Here is a 25,953-nt window from a genome sequence, read left to right as displayed (position 1 = left end):
CCATCGACTGAGGAAAATCTAATCAAGTGCCATGGAAAGTGACAACTCACTTTCCAACAGGAATTACATCTCCAGTACAGAAAAACAGACAGAAAAATGATTGAGGCAAATCAAAAAATCAGGGTTCCCGGGAAGATGCTAAGTCTTGTTGCCGTGATACGCGCATCTGCTCAGCATTTTCACACTTCCAATACTGCTTTAATATCCATTTTATTTGGTCTTGATTTAATTTGTTTGCCACTGCTCACAAGCCTTGTAAAAATAAAAATAAAAAAAAAAACATAAAAATTGGAAGAACTACCTTAACATTTCTATAACGTAAATGCGGGATATGGAATACTAGTTTGGAATTATGGTTTGGATATATTAGATCTAAAATGTGAAAAAACTGTAAACCTACTTTTGGCCCCCCTTGTATGTGTATGCATATACATGGTTGTATTAATATATATGTAGGTATGCATGTGTGTGTTAATATATATGTATGTATACACTGATCAAAAGTTTTAGAACACCTCAATTTTCCCCGTTTTTTGAGTTATTAGCAATTATAATGTGAATGTCTCATTGTACTCTGAAATGAAAGCATAGAACAAATAAACGAAGTTAAAAAAACAATTTAGAAACAAAAATATGTACAAAACTTTTGACTCATCAAAGTAGCCACCTTTGGCAGATATAACGGCTGAACACACTTGTGAAATTCTTTCCACAATGGAAATCAAATATATATATATATAAACGTCGCTGGCTTAATGATGTCATTCATATGCTGAACACACATCATAGCTGTATTGCCAAATAAGGCAATTTACTCACTAAGCTACAGAAGAAATGGGCACCGCCAATATCATGTTTCAGGAGAATAAGTAGACCTAGTGGACACCATTTTTGTATATATTATTGTCAAATTTGTCACGTGGATCTCCGAATGTGAGCGCAGTGGCTTACAGGTAAAAGACGTTGAACAGGAGCTAAATGAGACCGTGTCCTGGAGGGGGCAGTGTCGTGCGCACAAACATTGAATCTACATAAATACAAGGAAGAGGAAAAGGAAAAGGGAGAAAGGGAGGACTAAAGAGACTATCAAATCTACTGCTACTGTGCAGCTTAATCTGATCAGGAATTCAGAAATCAGTTACTGGGAACCATGCTGAGGGCTTGTCTGAGAGGGGCTAATGCCACAGCCAGGGTAAGACTTGCACGCATTCTTCTCCCACCGTGAGCTACCATGTTGGCATTCAATGACCCACAGCCTGGCTCAAGGTGTTACAGTGGCTTTTAATGCGCACAAAGTTTGGCTATTAACCCTAAGATAATACCGAACGTTATGTATTAAATTTAAGTCGACTTTGTGGGCTTTGTAGAAAGAGCCTTCGGAAACAGTGCCTGCTGGTGCTAGTTGCTAGCTTCCTTTGGCAGATGGCGAGTTTCGTTCCTCAGCAAGCTAACGAGGCTAAACCCACTGGTCATCATGAGGTCATGACAGACGTCTCTACAGTTTCACATATATAATACAAACACGAAAAAAGTTGTAGCTGTCAACCGTCTCTTAGTTTTATTATTTATTTCCCCACATCATAGTTGTGTTTTTAATTGTTATTTTCGGCCTACATTTTAAAATGCTGCCCGTTTTAGTCAAGTTTTCTGTGATTGCAGTGTTATCTATTTGGTACGAATATCGTACTATTGGTACTGTTGTTCGTGGCTTTTGCAGATCTGCTCTTTACATTCGTTAATAGTTTTTCACTATTTGTCGCGTTTGAAAAGAATCCGAGTGCATGTATTTTAAGTCACTACTACGGTTGTCAGGCAGAACTGAATAATATCAGGATCAACATAAAGGCCTTCGGCGCACTTTAGTAAACACGGGCATCTCGTTCCATCTTGTGGTACAAAACGGATAATACAAATTTCTCTCCCAATATGCTACGAGTGTCAACAGAGGACCCGCACCGATTGAAACGCACTACCAGGGCTGCACATTTAGAGCATTTTTTCTAGACAGCGCCACCTACCGCAACGGATGATCACCTAAATACACAATTTTTGCTTTTAACCATAGATATGAAGAGTAGATACGCCAGCGCGATTTAGCAGTCGGCGAAGCGACGTGCCTACGTGGCGGCCATCTTGGAGGGGGCAGAGTTCCCATTCAAAGCAATGCATGTACATTGAAAATAAATCATAATTTGCTCATTTGTCAACCGATTTTCGTGTGGTCTACTTTATTGTCAATGTCAAAACATGTGCTATTGATAGAGAATATTTGATCTGAAAAAAAAACACTGATAAAAGCTTCCTGCAATTTTAGTTATCTTATTATTTAGGTCCAGAGGCCAGGGACTCTTTTCAGTTCAGCCATTACATATATAAATGTAAATACTTAGATATGTAGAAAATGTTTTGAGAACAAAAGATTTAATGGCAAATGTAATCTATTTATTTATTAATATTAATTTATTACTTATATATATATATATATATATATATATATATAGATAGATAGATAGATAGTCTATTTGCATTTACAATAGACACAATTACAATAAAAAGAATTATTATAATATTAATTATTATTTATTTATCTCTCTTTCTTTAGGCTGTTGTATAGTTGCAGCAAAGCCCTCTCTCCTCAGAGCTGCTTCCCACTTCTTCCTCAACCCATAGTCTTTGGAAAACCTACATGGAGTAAAGAAAAAGTAGACAGAGAAGTAAATAAGTATGTACACAACAACATATTTAAAAAGAAATTATGCTAATAAATTAAGTACAAAGAACTGAATTAGCCAATATACCGGAGACCAAAGCTATTTAATTTGATAAGTATAACATTGTTTAGTAACATTTCAATTATTTGAGAGCAGTCCTAAAGAATTGCCTGTAATCCCAATCATAAAATGGGTTTGGAGGAATAACATGGATGGTAATCTAGATATATATGAGTTAGGCTTTATAACTACAATTGGTAGTATTGGTGGTGTTAATAGTAATGCTACTACTAGTGGTAATACACCAATTACTGCTGCTGATACTGTCACTGCTACTACAACTTGTAATACTAGTACACATGCTGATACTACTTCTACTACTCTAACTGCTGCTTGTACTTTCCGTATTACTATTACTGCTGCGTGTACTTTTAGTATTACTACTATTACTGCTTGTACAACTATACTACAGCTACTAGTAATTTTCTGGTATTTGGTTGTCCAGCTGTTAGCTCGTGTTAGTGTTTTGCTAGTGGCTAACTAGTTAGCTCTCATAGACTCTCAACAAGATTTAATAATGAAAAACAAGCCCAAAACTATTCTTACCTGTGGAAAGTTATTCCAAGTTTCCTTGTCTTGATCGTCCGATGTAGTGTGCAACTGTATGCCGCACAATGAGCCGGCATTCTTCTTGTTTTAGTTTTCGCCCGTACACATCAATGGAATATACTGAAACTTTGCCCCCACTAGCTTGGTGTCTCCGTAGGCACGCCGCTCAGAGGAGTGTGTCGTATCTACTCTTCATATCTATGGTTTTAATCCTTTGATTCACAGTGTGGGTCAGGAAATACCCATTTTCCATTGGATTTGATTGGCAGAAGAAAGCCTGGTTACTCTTTACTGAGGATCACATGGACTGGACTGTTGATGATTGGGCTAAGGCTCTCTTCAGTCATGAATCCAATTTTCAGTTGATGCCAACTTACTGGTTAGGAATAAGTCTGGAGAAGCCTACAAACCAGACTGTCTGCCCCTACAGTTAAACATGGGGGTGGATCAGAGAACCAGAACATTCAAATCATGCCTTGGCCTGCTCAACCACCAGGTCTAAATCCAATTGAAAACCTATGGAAAATCATCAAATGCAAAATGGAGAACCACAAGCCCAAAAACAAAGCAGTTTTGTTTGAATTTATGTAACAGGAATGGGCTGCTGTGACAGCAGAACAATGACCAAAACTGATGGAGAGCATGCCAAGACGCATGGCTGCAGTCATCAAGAACAATGGTTATGAATCAGTACTAACTCCTGTGCGGATCATGTGACTAAAACAGACAGAAAACGTGAACCGCTGAAAAGCATTGTTTTTTGCATTACAGTGTCATAGCTATTGATATAAGAACTTAAGTGATTTTGGGTATTAACAAGAAAACCAAGGACATTGGATAGATATCAGCGTTTAAATTAAACTCCTACAGGCTATTTTTGTTGTTATCATTATATTTATCCAAACAAATGTATGTTTAGTTGTACCAGGCATTAAAATGAATAAGAAATTGAAGAAAACAAGGGTGGTTTAGCAATTTTTTTCCATGACTGTATGTTTTTCATGCATTTTTGAGTGAAGTGGACGATACAGCATCATGGAAGCAGATGAAAAAAGTAGTTAGACTTTTTGGGGCGATTTTTCTTCGTGTTTTTAATCCATAAGAGGAGGGAAACTCCATAAATGAAAAATACTTTAAACCTGGAATGGAAATGCTACAGTTTTAAAAGCCTTTCTGTGTGTTTTTGTTTGTTTTTTTAGATGTAGTCAAATGTAAAAATCGATTTTGTAAACTTGTGTGTTCTTATATAATTTCATGTTGCTTTTCTTGACAAATTTGAACATACCATTTTAGTTGTTGCATAGAGATATTATTGGTTAAAAAAACAATTAAATGCATCTCAAACAATGTAAATTTAAGGTCAGCTTAAGTGTAGATGTTGAAAACGATTGAGTAAAATTTCACAAACTAGCAGTCTGTTTAAGATCGATCATTTGCTCTTCTTCACTCTCTGCTTATCTCTGCTGCTGTTGCCTCTCTAGAACAACTACAGGCGAAACCCTCTAACTAGTGTGCAACACTGCCGGCACTACACAGCAGGAGACACCAGGTGATACACCAGCAAACACGCTCAGCCTTCCACATGATACCAAGACGTTGTCACATGACATGCTAACCATGACAAATTCATGCCGACCCTGTCCTCTTCCGTCACAGTGGTGCTACCAAAGTGGTTGCTGCTGGCTTGTTGACACTAAGTAGTGGCATTGGAGGTACTATACTCTATGCTAAATGGGACCACAAGTTCAGAGCAGCTGTTGAGAAGAATGTGCCGTACTCAGACTTGCTGTTCAATCTGGCTTTGGGACCCTCATCTCAAGAGGGCCTGCCCATCAAAAAACAGGTGAGTATGTGAGGTTGTGACAGAAACTAAAAACCTTTAACACAGCTAAAAAAAAACAGTTATTTGGCTGTCTGAAGCTGATCCTTGGTATCATCATTGGGGCCTGATCTGGGTATATTTTAATTGATTGTATTGGCCAAAATGTAGTAATATTTGAAATCCCATAATTCTTTGCTGAACTCTGTGTTTTGCCTGGAAGCCACTGACTGTACTCTGTCAAACATTTTTTTAGCAGGATTTATTTCTGGCCTAACTAAATTGGATTTTAAATATTAATAAATATTGTTTGTACCACAGATAACAGCAAAATCATATCTATTGTTGATGGCTATGACTTTGTCCAGATCTGACCGTGATATGCATCCTTGCTTTTTTTAAAAAAAATGTTTACCGGTTAGATGGAATTAGCTCAGCCACCCTCTATGATGGACAAACAAGTGAAGGCATCCAAAACCAAATTGGAGAAGAAAGTGAAGGAGGCAGCAGAGAGTCCAGCCAAAGAGTCTAGTCCTGCCACAACACAGCCTGCACAGAGCATAGAGGGTAAGTCTCTGATTTGTATGATTTATAGGACAGGACTTACACACAGGTACTTTCTTGTATTTTTGGGTAACTGCTGTCATGACAGGCACTCATTGTACTCTGCTACTGAGGACGCTGGAGACCAGCAGTGAGTCAGCTTAGTGTCGCTGGCCTCATTTCCTGTGTGTCATCTCAGATATGAAATTAAATCATTATTGTGTTCACATTAATATATTCACAGGTGGATACATAACGGCACACGTTACGGCCGTGGAAGTACAGTACAGCAGCATGCTGTGACCACACAGTAGAATGTTTCTTACCATAATTTCTGGACTATTGAGCGCTTCTGAATATATGCCGCACCCACTAAATTTAAAAAGAATAAAGTTTTGTACATATACGAGCCGCACCTGTCTATAAGCCGCAGGTGTCCACGTTGTAACATCACATATTTACACAGATTTTTAAAAAAAAATTGACTAAATAAATGCTGTTTTTCCCAAACAGAGCCTGTAACACAGAAGTAAAATGCACTGAGTCAGTTCACGCTGTCTGCTCCGTCTCACCATGGATTCATTGATGCAAAGCTTATGTGCAGCAGCTCTATTTCCTTCAACGGGCAGATCAATTGCCTTAAACTCAATTTTGCTTGCCTTTGTAATTTCATATAAAATATTTTATCACAAATCCCAATATGAGCTTAAAGGTTCTATTTATTCAATTTTTAGTTTTCATTTAATTCAAACGGCTTTAATAATTCCACTTAGGGCGATTCATTTGAAGCATACAACAAGTAAATTGCACAGGACACATCAGAGTATACACGCTCACAAGCATGCAATTTTGCATACATGTGCATTAGAGCTGGACCTGAATAACCTATATTCGCTTCATTCGGGCGGAACGAATATTCGGCGTTACTGTCTTCCCTCCGCCTTCGGCCCACATCGGCTCATCCCGTCGTGTGATCACATAAACATATACACATATGTCTATGTGATCACCCCCTCCTCCCCCCAGACGAAAATAGGAATATTTGGAGCTCGTCTCTTCCCTTCGCCTTCGGCCCACTTTGGCTCATCCCGCCGTGTTCGGCTCATCTCGGCTCATCCATTCGTGTTTGTTACCACCACCCAAATGGCCAGGTGGCTGCCGACTCTCACGGCACGCTTCACTTCATTGCATAAACTCAGTCCCTCCAGGAATTCGTGATGTTGCGATCGTGCGGATTCACGCGACATCAACCAATCTCCGCGAATTTTGCGCGGCCTTGCAATTTTGTCCAATCACTGCAACTTCTCCACAATTTTGGACTGCTTTCCGTGAGTTCCACCAATCATAGCAGCTCCCAGTGCAAATGTAATGCATGTACGTCACCAAATTCACTTCCTGTTTCTGGTTTGAAGATGCAGACATGTGAGATACTAATGTCTCTCATTTACCAACAAAAATTACTGCTGAAGACCGTGATAAACAATTAATTCACTGATGTTCTTCACTAAAGTAGAGCTAAACTGTTTTACACCTGGGCAATACTGTAGTGGAATAAAAAAAAGAAAATAAATCATCGATTGATACACACTTTTTTTTAAACATGAAACCTATTAGAACAGCTGAAATGATCAGACAGCAGACCAGACAAAATCACCATGATGGAAACTGTTGCATCCAGGTCCGTTAGAGCACTGAGAGAATTAAGGTAAATTAGATTAATTATTCCACCAAAGAACACGGCGGAGTTATGTGATGATCAGCGTGTGTGAATCCTTCCTCTGTTACCAACATCAGTTAAAAACAGACTCAGGGATTTAAATGAAGTTTTCAGGGTCGGTCAGAAATGACACAAGGACCAAATGATTAGACTTCGGCAGTGATACGGCTTAAAGTTTGGATCCACAGATTTGTTAAGGATTCATAGCGGCACGGCGTCTGATAGCAGCACGGTAACCATGGCAACAGGTGAACACTACCTCAGCGGCCTGCTGACGATCACGATTGTGATCCTACAACAAATCTACCACTGTGGACGTATCGGAAATGACACAAGGAACAACTGATTAAATTGTGGGGGTGTTTCTGAGTCCCATCAATTCCCGTCACCCCCTGCATAGTTGGGTCACGTCATATTAAACCAGTATCTGGCTGCTTCTAATCTCCCACCGTGGTGTGCCAGCTTTTGTATAAATGGGTTGGAACATTAAATAATTGCTTTCAGATTAAATATTGTCAATTACAGTGTTGAAACATGTTCTACAAGCTGGAAAAAATGCAGATTTCTAGCAATTATCACTGTCTCCCACAATTTTATCTCAACAAATAAGCTTAAAATATCGCAACTTTTATCGCAATTTTTTTTAGAAAAGCTGCTGCGAATTCACAGCGGCGTAGTGGTTAACACTTTCGCCTTGCAGAAAGAAGATCCCAGTTCAAATGCCGGGTGGGCCTGGGATCTTTCTGCATGGAGTTTGCATGTTCTCCCTGTACATGCGTGGGTTTTCTCCGGGTACTCCGGCTTCCTCCCACAGTCCAAAAACATGCTGAGGTTAATTGATTACTCTAAATTGCCCGTAGGTGTGAATGTGAGTGTGATTGTGTGTCTGTATATGTAGCCCTGTGACAGACTGGTGACCTGTCCACAGCGTCCCCTGCCTTCGGCCAAGTCAGCTGGGATAGGCTCCAGCCCCATCCCCCCCCCCCCCCCCCCCTGCATACACTACCATTCAAAAGTATTGGGTCACTTAGAAATATCCTTATTTTTGAAAGGAAGCAGTTTTTCTCAATGAAGATCTCATAAAATTCTTCCAAAATCCAGTGTAGACATTATTAATGTTGTCAATGATTATTCTAGCTGAAAGGGCTGATTCTGAATGGAATATCTACATAGGGGTACAGAGGCCCATTTCCGACAACCATCACTCCTGTGTTGAGATTAACTTCCTTATGAACAACCACAATGTGCAAACAGTAGGTCTTTATTGTCACTGTTTTAGAAAACAATGACAATCAGTTTAGCACTCTCAGTTTTGCCTTGTTCATTCATACTCTCTGCCAGACCATAGACATTCATGCTCCGTGTTGGTGCTGGTCCCTGATCTGCCTTCTCTCGAATTCCTGAAGTCGAGCTGTCTGACCGTTCTGTGACGACGACACACTTGCCGTCTAGATTCTCCCTAATGCCAGCCTGTGCCTGCTGCCAGCCCCGTTCAGGTGTTTCCCCCAGTTTTACTTATTTCAGGTTGATTGCTCCTCATATTTCAGGGTTTTACAGAACAAGTGCATACTGGCCTACAGGCGACAGTCCGAAGGACAAGAGAGAGAGAAAGGCTAAGTCATAATATTAGAAAATAAGATACATTGTTGTGGTGTAGGTGTTGCTAAAATGGAAGTGTTGGTAATTGTGTACTTTGTTGTTCTTATGTGCCCGCAGAAATATCTCAGGGTAAGCTGTCTTCACATTGTTCTGTAACTTTTCTGTAGAATGCTATGTTCCTGGCGCCTTTACTAGTCTTTAGAGCTGAAACAGCTAAACGCAACACACATACAGTCATAGACGAAAACATTGGCACCCCTGGAATTTTTCCAGAAAATACACCATTTCTCCTAGAAATTGTTGCAATTACGAATGTTTTTGGTATACACGTGTTTATTTCCTTGATGTGCATTGGAAAAAACACAAGAAAGCAGAAGAAAAAAACTAAATTGAGATAATTTTACACAAAACTCAAAAAACGGGCCGGACAAAATTGTTGGCACCTTCAACTCAGTATTTGGTTGCACACCCTTTGGAAGAAATAACTGAGACCAATCACTTCCTATAACCATCTTCTTACACCTCTCAAATGGAATTTTAGACCACTCTTCTTTTGCAAACTGCTCCAGGTCTCTGAGATTTGAAGAGTTTCTTCTTGCAACAGCCATTTTGAGCTCTCTCCGTGGGTTTTAGATCCAGACGCATTGCTGGCCACTTCAGAACTCTCCAGCACTTTGTCTCCAACCATTTCTTGGTGCTGTTTGAAGTATGTTTTGGGTCATTGTACTGCTGGAGCACCCATGACCTCTGAGCCAGATCAAGGTTTCTGACATTAAACCCTGCATTGGGGCCCAAAATATTTTGTTAGTCTCCAGATTTCAGGATTCCTTGCACACTGTCAAGACACCCAGTGCTTGAGGCAGCAAAACAACTCCAAAACATCTGAGAACCTCCACCATGTCTGACTGTAGGTACTGTGTTCTTTTCTTTGTAGGCCTCATTCTGTTTTCTGTAAACCGTAGAATGACATGCTTTTCCTAAAAGCTCTAGCTTAGTCTCATCTGTCCACAAAACATTGTCCCAGAAGGATTGAGGCTTACTCTGGTACATTTTTGCAAACTCCAGTTAGACTTTTTTATGTCTCTTGGTCAGAAATGGGGTTCTCCTCAGTCTTCTGCTATAGCGTTTCTTGTCATTTAGGAGGATGTTTATCCACCATTTGAACTATCCTGCGTTGCATTCTTTCGTTGATTTTTCTCTTCCGTCCCCATCCAGAGGGATTAGCCACAGTTCCATGGGTTATAAACGTCGTGATTATATTACGCACGATAGACAAAGGAACTTCAAGATCTCTGGAGATGGTTTTGTGACCTTGAGATTGTTCATATTTTTCCACAGTTTTGCTCTTTAAGTCCTCAGACACTTCTTGACTCTTCTTTCCCTTCTCTATGCTTGGTGTGACACATATAGGCACACAACACAAAGGTTGAGTCAACTTTTATACATTCTAACTGGCTTCAGATGTGATTTCTATATAACCAGAACCTGTTATTTGCCACAGGTGAGTTTAAATGAGCACCGCATGCTTGAAATAAAATAGTTTACCCACACTTTTAAAAGGGTGCCAACAATTTTGTCTGGCCCATTTTTTGAGTTTTGTGTAAAATTATGTCAATTTTGGCTTTTTTCTTTTGCTTTTTTGTGTTTTTCCAATGCACATCAAGGAAATAAACGTGTACACCAAAAACATTTGTAATCGCAACAATTTCCAGGAGAAATGGAGTATTTTCTGGAAATATTCCGATGCTTTTGTCCAGGACTGTAAGTGGCATCAAAGAGCAATTACATTTTAAAAATTTAGGCAGTCAATAATCCGTATATTTTGTTTTTTTTGTCTTAAATCAGACAGAAGTCTGATTTAACTTGATATAATGCATTCATGACTTAGTGTACTTACCTGCAAATCTGTGCTATTGACCTCTGTATTCTCTATTGTTCACAAGAAAATAATCAACAGATTAATTGTAAATTAATATTAATTAGTAATAGTGCTTTTAGAATTAGCATTAGAATGTAGATTCTAGCATATGCTCTGTCTTGTTGCCATCCTCCGAAGCTCTTTTAAAGTTTACACAGTAATGCAATCCAGTACATAGAAGCAACACATTCTGCTGATGGAGCTGTGTTGAAAATGAAGAGTAGAAAATGGATTTACTGAATATGTAAGCAAATGATAATGAGTAGATAATTAACATGAGTAAATCCCTGAGAGATTTTTTTACAGGAATCTGTAGTGTGTGAATTTGCTCTTTTCCGCAACAATACACAATCTTCATTAATCTTTCTTTAATCTTATTTAGTTTTACAGATAATTGGTGTTTTTTAGTTTTTGGTTTAAAAGCAACTCAGGAATCACCAAAAGTTGTGGTTACCATAAAGACTATTCTTAAGAGCTCAAAGCTGAGTCATTTTACTGTAGTTTCAGACTTTCAGTGTTTACAGTGATCTTATTACGTGCAAAACATAAATTGGGCTTATGAAAGTTCTATGCATGTGGCCGCTGTCACACGTGCTCACACACATGCAAACACAAACGTTTGTGCCTTCTGTATTTGTTTGCCATCCAGAGGCTTCAGCAGAGGCAACTCATATCATCTCAGCCATCAGTGAGGTCCCATCAGTTCCTGCTCCATGTGACACTGAGGCAGCAGCTGTCAAGGGTAACAACATCACACTGTACCTCTCCACCACCATACGATGTTTTGAAACACTGTAAGCAATAATTCATCCTGTAAACATTTACATCACTGCCTGCAGGAAGAAGTGTTTGCATCTGTTAGCTGGTAATCACATTATCAGGTTTGTTACATATGCACTTGTTACAAGCAAAATTATTCAACCCTGCTGAATATACAAGGGTTTATACTTTAAATATTTCTGAGGTATAATTTTTAGAGATTTGACATACGTTTGAATGAATTGAGCAACATAATCAAATTCATGACCCCGCCGTGCCCGTTTATGTTTCCATCCACTCTGCAGATCTTTTGTACCCCCCATACCAGATGTAACCCCAAATGATGTTTTTTTCCATCAAACTTGACTGTTTTCTTGGTGAATCTTGGGTCAGTGTGGCTTCTGCAGGATTTGCACCGATTGGAATGCAGTTCAATGGATGATTCATTAGAAAAATCAACCTTCTTCCATTTTTTCATTGTCCATCCTTCCTGCAAGCTGTGGACCTTGACAAATGCGACCCGATTTTTTGTTGGCTTCTGTTTAATGCTGGTTTCTATGCACTAATTTGACTATGGAGAACACCGCGTGAGAGAATTTGATAAACTGTTCTAGTAGATGTAGGGGTTTCTGGTGACCAGTGTAGTTCTGCTGCAGTTAAAAAGTGGCTGACCCTGGACTGTCGAAGCAGCAAATGCTCTTCTCTAACAGTCGTCTTACAGGGTCTGTCTGACCTGGGCTTGTCATGAACGTCACCAGTTTTTTCAGATCTTTTTCTTGTCCTCTCCACTTGACATTTGGATACATTAAAGCTGTCTGCCACCTCAGCAGCAGACTTGGTCTTCAGACTTTTGATGATCAGCGCTTTGGTCTGTGGTTGGATCTTCACATGAAGATCTGGTGTGTTGAGGTTCTTTTTATACACACCTGGAAATGCATTAACTACAGTATTTGTCACAGGTAAAGCTCTAATATGTGATTGGTTGAATCATTTGGACAAGACTTTTGTCCTTGCAAAAACAGATGTCATGGGCTTTACCAAGACGTGAACATCAGGACACTTTATGACAGTTTCATTTTGCCCCCAATTATTGATGTGAAAGCCTTTGACATTAAAATGAACCATTTTTTGTGACAACTGATTGATTGGAAATAAAGTTATATGCCATTTAAGGTTACTATATCCTTATGCGACAAGACTTCTGTCAGGGACTGTACGACTGAGAACCTACACAGACAACATAGGTTATCTCAGAACATTTCTCATAGTGGGTTATATATGGGATATGTTTTGAAAATGAAAATTTTGTGTGTGCATGTTTGTTCCAGAGGAGTGCAAAGAGTGTCATGACCATAAGGACACCCCCGTGACAGCAGCAGTTCATCCGAACACAGAGTCACCTGTGGCAATGGAACCACTGAAAGAGCGTCCAGTAGAAGAAGTGACAGCTAGACTTGCTAAACAAGACCAGGAGGAACAGGACATTCTAGCATGTAAGCTGGTGATAACCCATCTTATAATACACTAGTTACACGTTGGTCATCCGAATAAATGGCCATGCATGGGATACTGTAATTTTTTGTCATTTTATAGCCAAGTATTGTGAACATTTTTGTTCTACTGTATATACTGTAAACATATTTCTCACAGTGTACCGATGAGTCATGTTGTGGATATATTGTCCAGTGTGTTGTGATATTTTTGCTGTTTCAAATGGCTTTTGAGATTATGCTGTTCAAAAAAAATGACCTTCCTTTATTGACAAACCATGGAAAAGACTCCTTGTGACATTGCTTACAGTCTCTTAGAAAAAAATGTGTGTGAAGTTAAACAGATTGTGGTCTTTTTATCTCTGTTTAGCTAGCACAAATAACTCTCAGATGAGGAAAATATGATCATTACTCTGTATATGCTTAGAGTCCTGTCTTAACTCATTTTCAGCTTTCTCTTCTACTCTGTGATCCATCAGCCTCTCATGCTTCCCATTTATTTATCCGTTTGCTTTGCAGCTGTATCTGCTACTCTTGAAGAGTCACTGGCAAGCTCAGCTAAAACTACACTGCAGGCCATTGGAGCTCAGGAGGCAGCCCTGCAGGCCATCACACAGCACACACACAAACTTAAGGAGGCTATGGAAGCAGAGGTACAGAACATGCTCACTGCACGTATGTGGTGTGGTGACAATAATTCTCGTACACAAATAATACTCTTGTTTGGGTTTAGGGCATTTTAGTTTCAGCCAGCAGATGGCCAGTTTACAGAGCTGAGCCTGGAGGTTCTGTATTGTGCACCTGTCAATCCAATTACGACTTGGATAGTTTAGTTCATCAGTCATTATCACCATCCTGCCTTTATGACAGAGATGTAGAAAAAAGCAGCCTTATCATCAGAGGGATCTTAAGGAGCTCCTCAAACTGAAATTGAAACTTCACCAATGCATCTGTTTTTCTGACTTTATTTTGCTGACGATTCTGCAGTTAATAAGAGTTTTTTTTTTAAATTATATTACGACCTGCAATTGATAAAAATGTTGCTGTGAGGAAGTACATCTGATGGCAACAAAAGAAAACAAATACGTTTTTATTGATATTTGTTGGTAGAACAACAAATATGGCAGACTCCCATAAAGCCACGTCAAAAAAATGCACATGTTGCAGCAGCGAGTCAACAGCAGCAGCTTTGGAGAATTGTCAGGTGACATTTAACGCCATAACATGTTATTTGTCAGTTGTGTTTGTTTGCCAAACATAGAGGTTGGGGGCTAATACAAGCAGAGTAGAGATATGAGGACATGAACGGTTGAGGCCTTAATAGACAAACCAAATAAAATAGATACTTGTATATAATTTCAGTTTAATTTCTGCCTGATCAATTAGGCTAAATCAGCTGCAAGTAACACTCAACTCTACTCAGCAGTACTTGTGCCATGACACCATTAATGGGAAAGATTTTTTTCCTTTAGGATAGTGATTCCACTTTGTTTTTAAACTAAGGTTCCTCCTCAAGAGAAGTCAGCCCAGTGGAAGGATCTAGAAGCTGCTCTTGCCAATAGAACATGTGCTGTGAATGATGCCAGCACTGCTCTTTTGAAAGCCAAGTAATGCACACACACACACACGCACACGCACAATGTACAGAGAATTTTTTCTTACTAGTTGCTTGCTGAGCTGAATCAAACAGATCCTTATGCATCTCATCCTCTTATCAATGTGCTGACTAGTTGATAGATGGTAATCTATTCAACTAATTAAATATGTTGCCTTTGGAGTTGATGGAACAAAACTGCTCATTTTCGCTTGACAAGTCTTCATTTCTTAAAAATCTAACACAAATCTTGTGCTGTGTGGGAACTTGGTCCTTTACCTGATGTGAGGCAGTCCAGCTCCTCTGCAATGCTTAAAGATTATAAAGCTGTGACACAAGATTCCTTTAAAAGATGCAATGGTTTGAGGATTTTGTTGTATGTTTTTGGCATGCAATAAAGGCTTTCTGATTGTGATTTCACAAATATCATGGTACGGCATATTTTTTCTGCCATGTACGTCGTGCCGCTTCTCTCCATTAATATGTCAGGCATTACTCATTTATTGTGACAATGTAATCAGTTACCTTGTAGTATTTGACTTGCAGATTAGTCAAACATACACACTCCTGTCTTGTTTTTATTAGTAACTCTATTGTTTTTGTTTTTTTTTGTAGAAAACATATTGATATGACAACATTTACATAAACTGATTGGTAATTTTATCCATGTAGCCCACTCTTAGGCCAGGCATACAAATGCAGCATGAGTTGTACCATGTCTTTTCCTCATTCACTTTCACATGTTCTACTCCCCAACTCTTCCTTGTCTCTCTGCTTGCAGTGAAACCCTGGGCAGTCTCAAATCAGTGATTGATAAGTCTAAAGGACTGAAGATTGCTGCTGTTCACCCACTGGTTTTAGCAGCAGAGGAGAATCTTCATAGCATGATAGTAGACCTGGACAAAGTGGTCACTAAGGTAAAGACGGTATTTTGTACAGATGAAATTATTTTAAAAGAGAGAATGTACCTGAATCACCAGAATCAACGGCATGATGAAAAACTGGCTTTTGTCTCTAACCCTAACCCTTCAAACATAGCTGCAGATTTCAATTTGTGATACAAGAAAGTGTCAACAGTCGAAGATATTTAATGTATCAATCTGAAACTTAATAAATAAATTCCATTAAAAACCGCAGACAGAACCAGGCTGAGGGAAGGCAACCATCTGTCTTGCCCAGTTGGGGTCAGAGAGGGGATGAAGGGGCGTAGGGGAGTAGTTGGGATGGAGATAGCATTACAGCAGAAGGAGAACAGACAAACGTGCAGAAAACCTTTTATAGAAATAAGATTGTGATAGCGATTTTAAATGTCTCATACATTCAGCCCTTTAAAAAACAAACTGATCACTGCATTTTTTTAAATTAGCAGTATAGCCAACAGTCATATATTTAGAATATGACGCCACAGAAAATAATACACATTGTATTAAGTTTGCCATGTTCTCAGATTTTAAATGTGACAAACTATCTATGAATGCTAGTTTTGTCTGTGCTACCTTCACCACTCTGATCAGACATTATTAATGGCATTCAGAAAGCTACAGGGATGCGAAAATACGCTCTAAAAGCATAATATGATAGATTCTTTCATAACTAAATGCCCAAAAATGTTGGCAGTGTACTCACAAGCAGAATGATGAGCAGGATACATCCTTACAAGCTTACTCCCAAAAAACAGAGAACAAAGGAATATGCATTGTATTTAGCAAATTACTTCTCAGTTTACCAGATAGACACCACTTGACTAACCTGCACATCTTTGCTATGTGCTTTGCTGCATATTCTGCAGACAGTGCTGGGTAGTTCCAGGAGTGTAGCTGAAGCCACTGCAACTTGGAGGAGATGAAACAAACATTTAAAACATTAGCGATGGGCTAAGTGTGAAGAGCCTGGTTTGAGGTAGTCCAAAGAGTGACTTAAGCTGCAGCAGTCAAAATCCCTGGTAACTTCTTCACCATAGTTTCACGTTACTCCCTCGGGGACATTGTAGCTTGTCTTTGTATTCTGTTGGTGTTTTGTCTCTGTTCTGTGCCTTTTTTTGTGGTAATAGCTGTGCCATATCTCCTTGCAGGTGCAGTCTGCAGAGTCAGAAGCTAAAATTGTCTCCCAGTACAGTGAACTGGTTAATGAAGCCAAACAGCAGTTTCAGAGGGAAGTAAGCAGCCTTACTCCAGAGATCCAGGCCAACTGGAAGGGTCTCAGTAAGAAAACACACACACACACACACACACACACACACACACACACACACACACACACACACACACACGACATCACACTCTAGCCCTCCTCAAGTGGAAAATCTCATCGTGTCCCTTCAAATTTTCCTAACCACACGGACGGAGACACGAGGAAAACTGGCAGAAGAACAGAAGCTCCTAGCAGCAGAAGTTCAGAAATCCAGGCATTTATATATGATTAATCACACAGAGATCACCATGATAATCAGGTTATGAACAATTCATGGTGGGAAATTAAAACTAAAGGCTGGGTTATGCTTTCTGCACGAACAAGCTGTGCGGAAAGAAGATGTGACGCGGTACGCGTAAATCAGGCTTAAATGCCATGTTTAAAGTGGTGACAGACTTCTTCTACTGCAGTTTAGTACTGTGGTAGACGTGCGTTTGTGATACACTGCCCCCTGCAGTTTGGTAGCAGATGGGGCATGGAATATAAAGTCACAGTTCTCTCGCGTGGATCAAGCGTCTCATTTCCACGCGGCTCGTTCGTGCGGAAAGTATAACCCAGCCTTAAGTGTCTTACGCTGTTAGCTCATCTGAAAGCTGTATTGATATTTTGATTTTAGATTAAAGCACACATTGTCAGGAAGAAGGGGATTCCAGTACTTTCTTGTTATCATATACAGTGAAGGTGTGGGAATATGCCATACGTGGTGATGTTAATGGCAAAGCGGGGCTGAAAGTTTGATGATGACATCTAAAGCAATCATTCAAATGGAGCTTATATTCTGTAAAATTTAACATAGTTTGAGGTGGCCAAGGGTTGAAGGCACCTGTTATTCAGTGCTTTGTCTTTTTTTGTTACCTTTGTTTTCTCTCTTGTCTTCACTATCTGCTGTGAAATGAATAAATTGGGTAATTAAAAAAGGTATATTTATTTGAAAGCCTCATGATCCTGCCTTCCAGACTGTTAATATTGTTTGTATGAACTAAACATTGCATACAATTAGCATTACTATATAAAGAGTCCTCTGTACCAGAGTATGGATTCAGTTAGGAATAACTTGTGCTGATCTAGAGGAACATAAATAACTTTTATGCGTCTGTGTGTGAGCTGGTAAACTATCGGCAGATGACCTGAATGCCCTGATTGCCCATGCACATCGTCGCATTGACCAGCTAAATCGAGAACTGGCTGAGCAGAGAGTCAGGGAGCAGATCCATATTGATGCAGCGTTGGAGCATCAGAAGTTGGAGGACCAGAAAGCTCTGGAGAAAGCTGTTAACACCAGGCTGCAGCATGTCAAAGAAGAAGCCCGGCTGGAGCAGGAGAGGAAGGTATGAAGGTAGAAGGTAGTTCAAGATTTCTGAGTGTTGAATCACATTTTGAATCAGCAAGATTTAAAGCTGCTGTGCTATGTAAGTACAGGTTCCATAGAGACAGCTGTGAATTTGCTACTGAGAACAGGAGATCATTAGTCGTGCTGGAACCAGTCATCAGTGTATCTGAACAGTATTTATGACCAAACATTTGTGTCTGTGTGTGTTTTTGTGTGTTTGTGTATATAGCTGGGTGAGTTAAGGGAAGTAATGGAGGCAGAGATGAGGACTCAGCTCCGGCGGCAGGCAGCTGCTCACACAGACCACGTCCAAGATGTCCTCAAAGTCCAGGAACATGAGCTGAGAGCCGAGGCTGAGCAGGTCTTTATACTGTCATTAGACATTGCTTAGACTGAAAATGATCTACATTCTAGACTTATTACACACTGAAAGTGTAAAGCCTTTATTTGTTCTAACTTCGAGGACAACAGCTTACAGCTCATGACCTCCTGGGACAAAACTGTCTCAGCTTTGAACTCTTTATCAGCATGCTTGCATTATGATTCCACATAGAAAAGAAATGTTAAAGGAACTAAAAACAATCTGATTCTGAGACTTCACAAGATGGCGAAAGATACATTAAGATCAGAGATCAACCAAAACTTTGTTTGCTGCAGTAATCGGTAGGTATATAGTGAGCCATGGTATCACCGATCAGCACTGTAATGGTTTACATAAGAGAAAATACCCTACCGTTCAACCTAAAATAATTCAATTACTATTACAAATTTTAATCATTTCACATTTAGGGGATACTGGTGTGTCTACCTCTGTTGTACAGTGTATATATTATGTTCAGGGGGTAATTACTTAATCACATCGGTGATTTAGTTTTTAGATAAGCTTTTGTTTAAGCAAATACGTGTATCATGTAGAACTTGTTTTTTGTGTTATACAGGTTGCTTATGTTTTGTGTTAGAATTTCTTTGAAGATGTGACATAAAGAAGTCTGGAGTGGGTCAGTTACATTTTCACAGCACTATATACAGGAAGTTGATGAGTGTTTAGTCATATCATTACTTTTCTACACATTGATACACTGCATGTCAGATTCTGAAGGCTGTGTTGTCAGGACAGCTGAGTAGATTCTGTCAGGTCGGTGCCTGTAGTACCTATTCACTGTACTTACGTGGTGTATGTCAGGTTGAGGATTATTGTTTTGAGCTTTGCTGTTGGTTGTGTTCAGGTCCTGAGCAGTAAGATGCTGGAACAGGAGACTCGCTACCGTCAGCTGAACCAGGAACAGCTGGATAACTTCACACTGGATATGAACACCGCCTATGCAAGACTGAAGGGGATGGAAGAGGCTATAGACAGTAAGATACACAGTAATGTATAAACCACGTTCTGACAAGAGAAATGCTGCTGGAATAATTTGTTGCCTTTTGGCTTCATGAATAAGGGAGTTTGCCCCAGCATTCTCTTAGCTTAGCCCAAATCAACCATACCATACCCCCTCTGGGATCAGTACAGTATTTCTGATACACCCACAAGTTGCATGCAATCTCCCAAGTGTGAAATTTGGTGTGATCCTAGATAGGGATGTGGCCGATCCGATCCAGTATCAGTATTGGCTTTCGATTCACGGATTGGACATTTCCGATCCAACCTGCATAGATTTCTGTGAGATTTTCTGTGATCCGGGTCTGTAATGTTGTCTGTTGAAATGACTCCACAAGTGATCTCCTGCCGGGTGCTCTGCTAGCTGGCTGCAAAATATGGAACGAATTTCCTGGACGGAGGCGTGTCTCAATAAGACGGGGAGTAATAAGACATGTCTCTGTTCAGGAAATCCATTCCACAGTTTGCAGCCAGCGAGCATTGAGCAGCATTGTTGCCAGCTAACTTTTCATCACATGTCAAATGTATGCATATATGTTCCAGAAGGCAACTTGAGGTAAGTATAAGGTCAGAAAAGGATGTCAGAAAAACAGGATATCATCTTTATGGGAAAAATCACATCGTGAAAACAAATGTGCAAATTTGAAGGTACATGTCCACTACATGCAATTTTCCCACATTTAAACGCACCGCGTCTGAAAATCGCTCGGATCATTGGTGGTCACGTGGCAACGCTTGAGCTTCAGAGGGTCACTGCATGGTCACGTGGCATCGCTTTGAGTTTGACAGTTTGGCAGATGCGTAGGACCAACATGGCGGCTTGCCGCAAGCTTTCTCTTTTATTTCAAAAACACTTCAGCAAAAAGTCTGTCTGAAAACCGGATCTCTGCACTCCACATCGAATTTGCATAAAGTAGACTTCGAGGGGAAGCACCGGATCGCAGCTTGAATTGCACCACATGTTGCATGCGGCTTTCCTTGCAGTGCGTTTCTAACTGCGATCCGATGCAGCTGCAGAGATGTGACGCAAACGAGGACAGATTCAGCTACTGCACAGGTTATTTTTGGCCTCAAATGCTTTCAGAAATACTTTTCACTGAACTGCATTCGAACAGAAGACAAAGGCTTATTAATTTTAAGTACGCAAGTCCGTACTCGCGTACTTCGTGAGACAGGACTTGCCAGTCAGACTCCAAAGTACGAACTTGTGAGAACGCATCTCGGTTAACGTGCGGTTGGAACAACAGCGTACTTGATGACGTCTCCACCTCGGTTCATCTGCTCTCGTTATTTTTAACATGGAAAAACAGTGAAGTGGAACAGATATAATAGACAGCCTTGCATGTTCACGTTTTAATAATAAAAGTCACTGTGTATCTATATCTCTGTATATGTAGCCCTGTGACAGACTGGTGACCTGTCCAGGGTGTCCTCTGCCTTCACCCGAGTCAGCTGGGATAGACTCCAGCACCCCCCATGACCCTAGTGAGGATAAAGCGGTGTATAGAGAATGGATGGATGGATGTGTATATATATTCAGGTTTGTAAGATTGTTATAAATGTTTTTTATGTTTTAAAGCCGCTGATTTATTGACAGCTGTAGTTTGTGAGTAGTTGAACTGAAAGGTCTCATTCAGGGAACACCACTGTGCAGTCTTGGTCAGATGCGTACTTTAAATTGGAACAGCACTTGGTCTCCGACTGATGACGGTTCACGAGTACGTGAAAACACAAGTACGCATATTCACAAACCGTTTGCGGTGAGCTGCCATGTTTTTCCGATGCATCTGCCGGACTGTCGAGCTGAAGGTGCTGTTATGTGATCACTTAGGGGCCGGTGGAAGCTCAAGCATTGTCTCGTGACAGTGATGTGGCCTGCTGGTGACAGCCCACCGTGCATGCAATTTTTAAATGGAGCGCATTTACATGCGGGAAAAACTCATCTAGTAGACATGTACCTTAAGGGTTTCAAATTAACTGTCAGTATTTATTAAATCTAAGACAGATGCACACAAAGGGTAAACTTCTCTAACACTACCTCTCTACAAAGTACAAAACGCTGCTTCATCTAATCAGCATAAATTAATTATAGTGGCTCTTGTAGTTTTAACAAATCAATATCATACTTGCTTGTAGAGAGGAATTTATTACAGCTTCATATAAAATCAACAATAATAATAACAAGATTAAAGCAAACAGAGCTCTGGTATCGGAATAGTATCGGTATCAGCACATATCCAAATTCAGGTGTCGGGATCGGATCGGAAGTGAAAAAATGTGGATCGGTGCGTCCCTAATCCTAGAATAGAATAGACTCTTTATTGTCAACCAGAACGTACACTAGTTGGTGCACGTTTTGACTGAAATTCCAATGCAACAAGCTCACATCGGACTGATAAATACAAGAGAAACAAAAAAATGTCTAAATAAAAACAGTTTCCAATATATACATGTAAACAACTATATAAATATGAAAATATAAATACACACACACACACGTGTGTGTGTCTGTCCCAAAAAATGTATACAGACTTTAAATAATTGTAAACGAGGTGTTTATTATAATTTGTTTAATTTTCAACATGTAACAGAATTTACAAACATTCTATTGTTTTGTCACATCCTGTTCTCAAACTGAAGACCGTTCTGGTCCACACACTGCTGACAACGTGAAGCGATGGAATACCACACATCATGAAACCGTTCTCTCGGTATTTGCGTGTATTCACGTTCAGTGGTTGCTCTCAGTTCAGTGACTGTTGCAGGTTTCATTGCATAGACTTTGTCTTTTAGGTATCCGATAAAAAAGAGTCTAGTTAATCAAAACCATTTAATTTGAATGTGGCCTCATCACTCCACACAATCTTTGTGGGAAAGTGTGCATTTTCGGTACATCGTTCCAAGTACCACTCGCAAAACTGTACTTTGGTCTGGATCATCGTCATTAAGAGAATGGACTAATCTTGGAATGTAACTTTCCCATTGACAATGTTTCATGATGCGATGGACAGATGATTTTGAGATGCCTACCTCACGACTAGCTTGCCTCACAGACCTTCTTGGACTTCGCTGAAACGTTTCCGGTTCTTTTTCTTCCTTTGTTAAACTTCTTTTTATGAGGATACCTAAAAGACAAAGTCTGCACAATGAGACCTGCAACAGTCCCTGAACTGAGAGCAACCACTGAACGTGAATGCACGCAAATACCAAGGGAACGGTTTCATGATGTGTGCGATTCCATCGCTTCGCGTTGTCAGCAGTGTCTGGACCAGAACGGTCATCAATTTGAGAACAGGCGGTGAAAAAACAATAGAATGTTTGTAAATTCTGTTACATGTTGAAAATTAAATGAATTATAATAAACACCTAGTTTACAGTTATTTAAAGTGTGTATTCATTTTGTGACACCCTGCATATATACACCTGTAAACATACACATTTGCACATATTTCAAGTATTGAACGTCATGTTTTCACCACAGTTGCCCAGAAGGATTATTTTGAATTCAAGAGTCTGATGGCTTTGGGGATGAAACTGTTCCGGAACCTGGCTGTTCTCGTTCTGATGCTGCAGAACCTCCTCCCAGAGGGGAGCAGGGAGAACAGTCCATGGTGGGGGTGTGTGGAGTCTTTGCTGTTGTGGGCTATGCTGAGACAGCGCTTGTGTGCAACATCCTGGATGGATGGAAGAGAGGTCCTGATGATTTTCTCTGCCGCCCTCACCACCCTCTGCAGCAACCGCCAAACCAGATGGAGATGCAGCTGGTCTGTCTGTGGTGCCTCTGTAGAAGGTGGTCAGGACGGGAGGGGACAGCTGTGCCCTCTTCATCCATCCCATGAAGTACAGATGTTGTTGAGCCCATTTGAGCAGTGATGATGTGTGTAATGACCAGTCTAGATTGTCCATGATATGCACCCCCAGAAATGTGGTGCTGCTGACCACCTCCACAGCTTTGTTATCAATGATGAGAGGTGAATGGCTGGGCTACTTCCTCCTGAAGTTGATCATTAACTCCTTGGTCTTCTTGACATTCAGGAGCAGATTGTTCACACTTTTCAAAGCAATAACTACCCTTTTATTCCACTCTAATGAATAACTACTATATATATGTGCTATATATATATATATATACACACACACACACACACACTCTCTTTTAAATATTAATAGTCTGAACTCTAGTCAAGTAGTACCTTTGAAAAGTACACATTTTCAAGAATGATGTGCTCTATTTACCCCAGTTAAGTACCCACCTCTCTTGTCTTTTGCATGCAGGCCATGTAGTAGCAGAGGAGGAGGCCCGTAAAGCTCACCAACTTTGGCTCTCTGTGGAAGCTCTCAATTATGCTTTAAGGACAACTGATACTGACTTACCCACCATGCCTCTGAAGAGTGCTGCTGAGGCTGTGCGAGACAGCTGCCATGACAATGACTTCGCCTTGGCTCTAGCATCAGCTCTTCCAGAAGAATCCCTGCACCGCGGTGTGTACAGTGAAGCCTCTCTTCGTGCCCGCTTCAACTCCCTGCGCTCACTTGCCCGCCGGGTCGCTCTAATTGATGAATCTCATAATTCCTTGTACCAGTATTTCTTGTCGTATCTCCAGGCTGCACTGCTGTTTGAGGATGAACAGAAAGCTCCACCAACACAGCTGAGCCGTGAAGATTTAGACCCGTTCAAGCTCCTGTCGTATGCTAGCTACTGCTTAGAGCACGGGGATCTGGAGTTAGCAGCGAAACTGGTCAACCAGTTGAGAGGAGAAACCAGGAGAGTGGTGGAGGACTGGCTGACTGAAGCCAGACTCACACTGGAAACCAGGCAGGTAGTCAGTTTGCTCTCTGCTTATGCAAACGCTGTGGGACTGGGAACAACCCAGGCTCCATAGGCTGCAAATGTAAAGTGGCAGCCTTTAATGGAATAATTTATTAAAACTCTGTCCTTTAGTATCAAGAACATTGCCCATTGGAAAGATAGCTCGGCTGGTAGAGGCTGTCACTTAGCTTTATATTTTTGAGAAGAAAGGCAACTGTAGTGAGCTTTAGAACAGCAAAGGGGGAAGTGTGTGATACTCACATTTCTGGGGTGTGTTCCTTTAAGTTAACTGAAGTCAAAAGTATTGGATGTTAAGATACAACATGAATTAGTTCTAAAGCACTAAGTCACAGTGGACAATTTATTGTTAAATCTACTGGTGCACCCTGTCAGTCTACTCATGTCACTTCCAGCTCTCAGGTGTAGTCCAGCTATTTTCATCTGGCAAATTCCTTTTCTTTCTCTGATTGCATGACATGAATACCCAGTTATATGTCCCAGTTCATTTTTGTGAATACTGCACATTGATTAAATCATGAACACAAATGTTGGTTGTTAAATGTCTTAATCCCTTCCTCTCAACATTTCAACTGTTACACAGACTGTGTTTTAAAATGGGAACATTTCAATGGATAAATGAATGACAGCAAAGTGACATCTGGAGGACTGCATGTGTATTTTCTTAACCTCAGAGCACAGTGTGTATTGTCAAAACCGCCCATTGACTCCCATCACATATGAGCCCCGAAATTGTGTGAAAATCCACACAAAATCCAAACCATTTAACCATCTCCAATTTTAATTTTTACATGATGCAGTTCAAATATTTATGTGGCAACTTATGGAAGCCTGCAACAGACTTTATTTAAATGGAAATGGAAAATTTGAAAATGAAAATATAATTCAACAATAGCATAAAAGATATCTACATATGTGTTATTGAAGTAAAAATTAAAATACTCGATATAGCTACACAACGACTCATCGGATGTGGGTCTGAGCCTGCCGTTGGCCACTCATTTCAGGCGACACGTTTTGTTCCCTTCTATCTGTATGCTGCTTTTTTCTTTGCTATAGGAAACATTAAACAATGTGTATAGACTTATAAAAATCCCCAATCTATTTTGAGTTCGGTAACCTTTACAGTTAACACTTGACCCTAGTTCACCTTAGCTCTTGACTTCTCACCTCATTACAAAGTTAAAACCCTCTTAGTTTAACAGTTGTCAAAACTCTTTCTACAACACCTCAGTTTCATAGTAATCAACTCTTTTAAAAGCATTCCTATTTCATAAAGCATAAGTTCCCCTTTTTAGTCAAATCTATCAGAAACATCAGTTTCCTATGGTAACTAAAAACATCACTTTTCACAGTGAGCTGCTCTTCTGACTTGGTTACTTCTTAAAGATTATCAAGACAACCTTTCAAAAATAATCAAACCATCACTTTTAACAGTGAGACATGCTTCTGATTTTTACACTGT

The 25,953-nt window shown here is 40.1% G+C and overlaps 1 protein-coding gene and 1 long non-coding RNA gene across 3 annotated transcripts in view; both read left to right on the top strand.

Annotated features, from left to right (window-relative positions):
- The window catches only part of LOC127535669 (uncharacterized), a 140,366-nt gene that overhangs the window by 64,539 nt on the left and 49,874 nt on the right, over positions 1–25,953 (top strand). The gene's annotated exons all lie outside the window — the stretch shown is intronic.
- immt (inner membrane protein, mitochondrial (mitofilin)) lies at positions 1,010–25,016 on the top strand. 2 transcript variants are annotated; one of them, XM_022215875.2, is made up of 14 exons: positions 1,011–1,192; positions 4,802–4,869; positions 4,977–5,163; positions 5,562–5,706; positions 11,566–11,658; positions 13,004–13,168; positions 13,685–13,818; positions 14,669–14,772; positions 15,541–15,676; positions 16,831–16,960; positions 18,054–18,277; positions 18,509–18,640; positions 19,506–19,635; positions 23,936–25,016. In XM_022215875.2, the coding sequence occupies exons 1-14, from the start codon at positions 1,151–1,153 to the stop codon at positions 24,541–24,543; spliced, it is 2,298 nt and encodes a 765-aa protein (XP_022071567.1). In that variant the 5' UTR covers positions 1,011–1,150; the 3' UTR covers positions 24,544–25,016. The 2 variants fall into 2 exon arrangements, with proteins under 2 accessions (XP_051810025.1, XP_022071567.1); XM_051954065.1 differs by lacking the exon at positions 11,566–11,658 and having other exon boundaries at positions 1,010–1,192.

Source organism: Acanthochromis polyacanthus, chromosome 10 (genome assembly GCF_021347895.1).
Source record: "Acanthochromis polyacanthus isolate Apoly-LR-REF ecotype Palm Island chromosome 10, KAUST_Apoly_ChrSc, whole genome shotgun sequence".
In the NCBI taxonomy this organism is placed as follows: Eukaryota; Metazoa; Chordata; class Actinopteri; family Pomacentridae; genus Acanthochromis; species Acanthochromis polyacanthus.
This window is presented reverse-complemented; position numbering and strand designations above follow the sequence as displayed.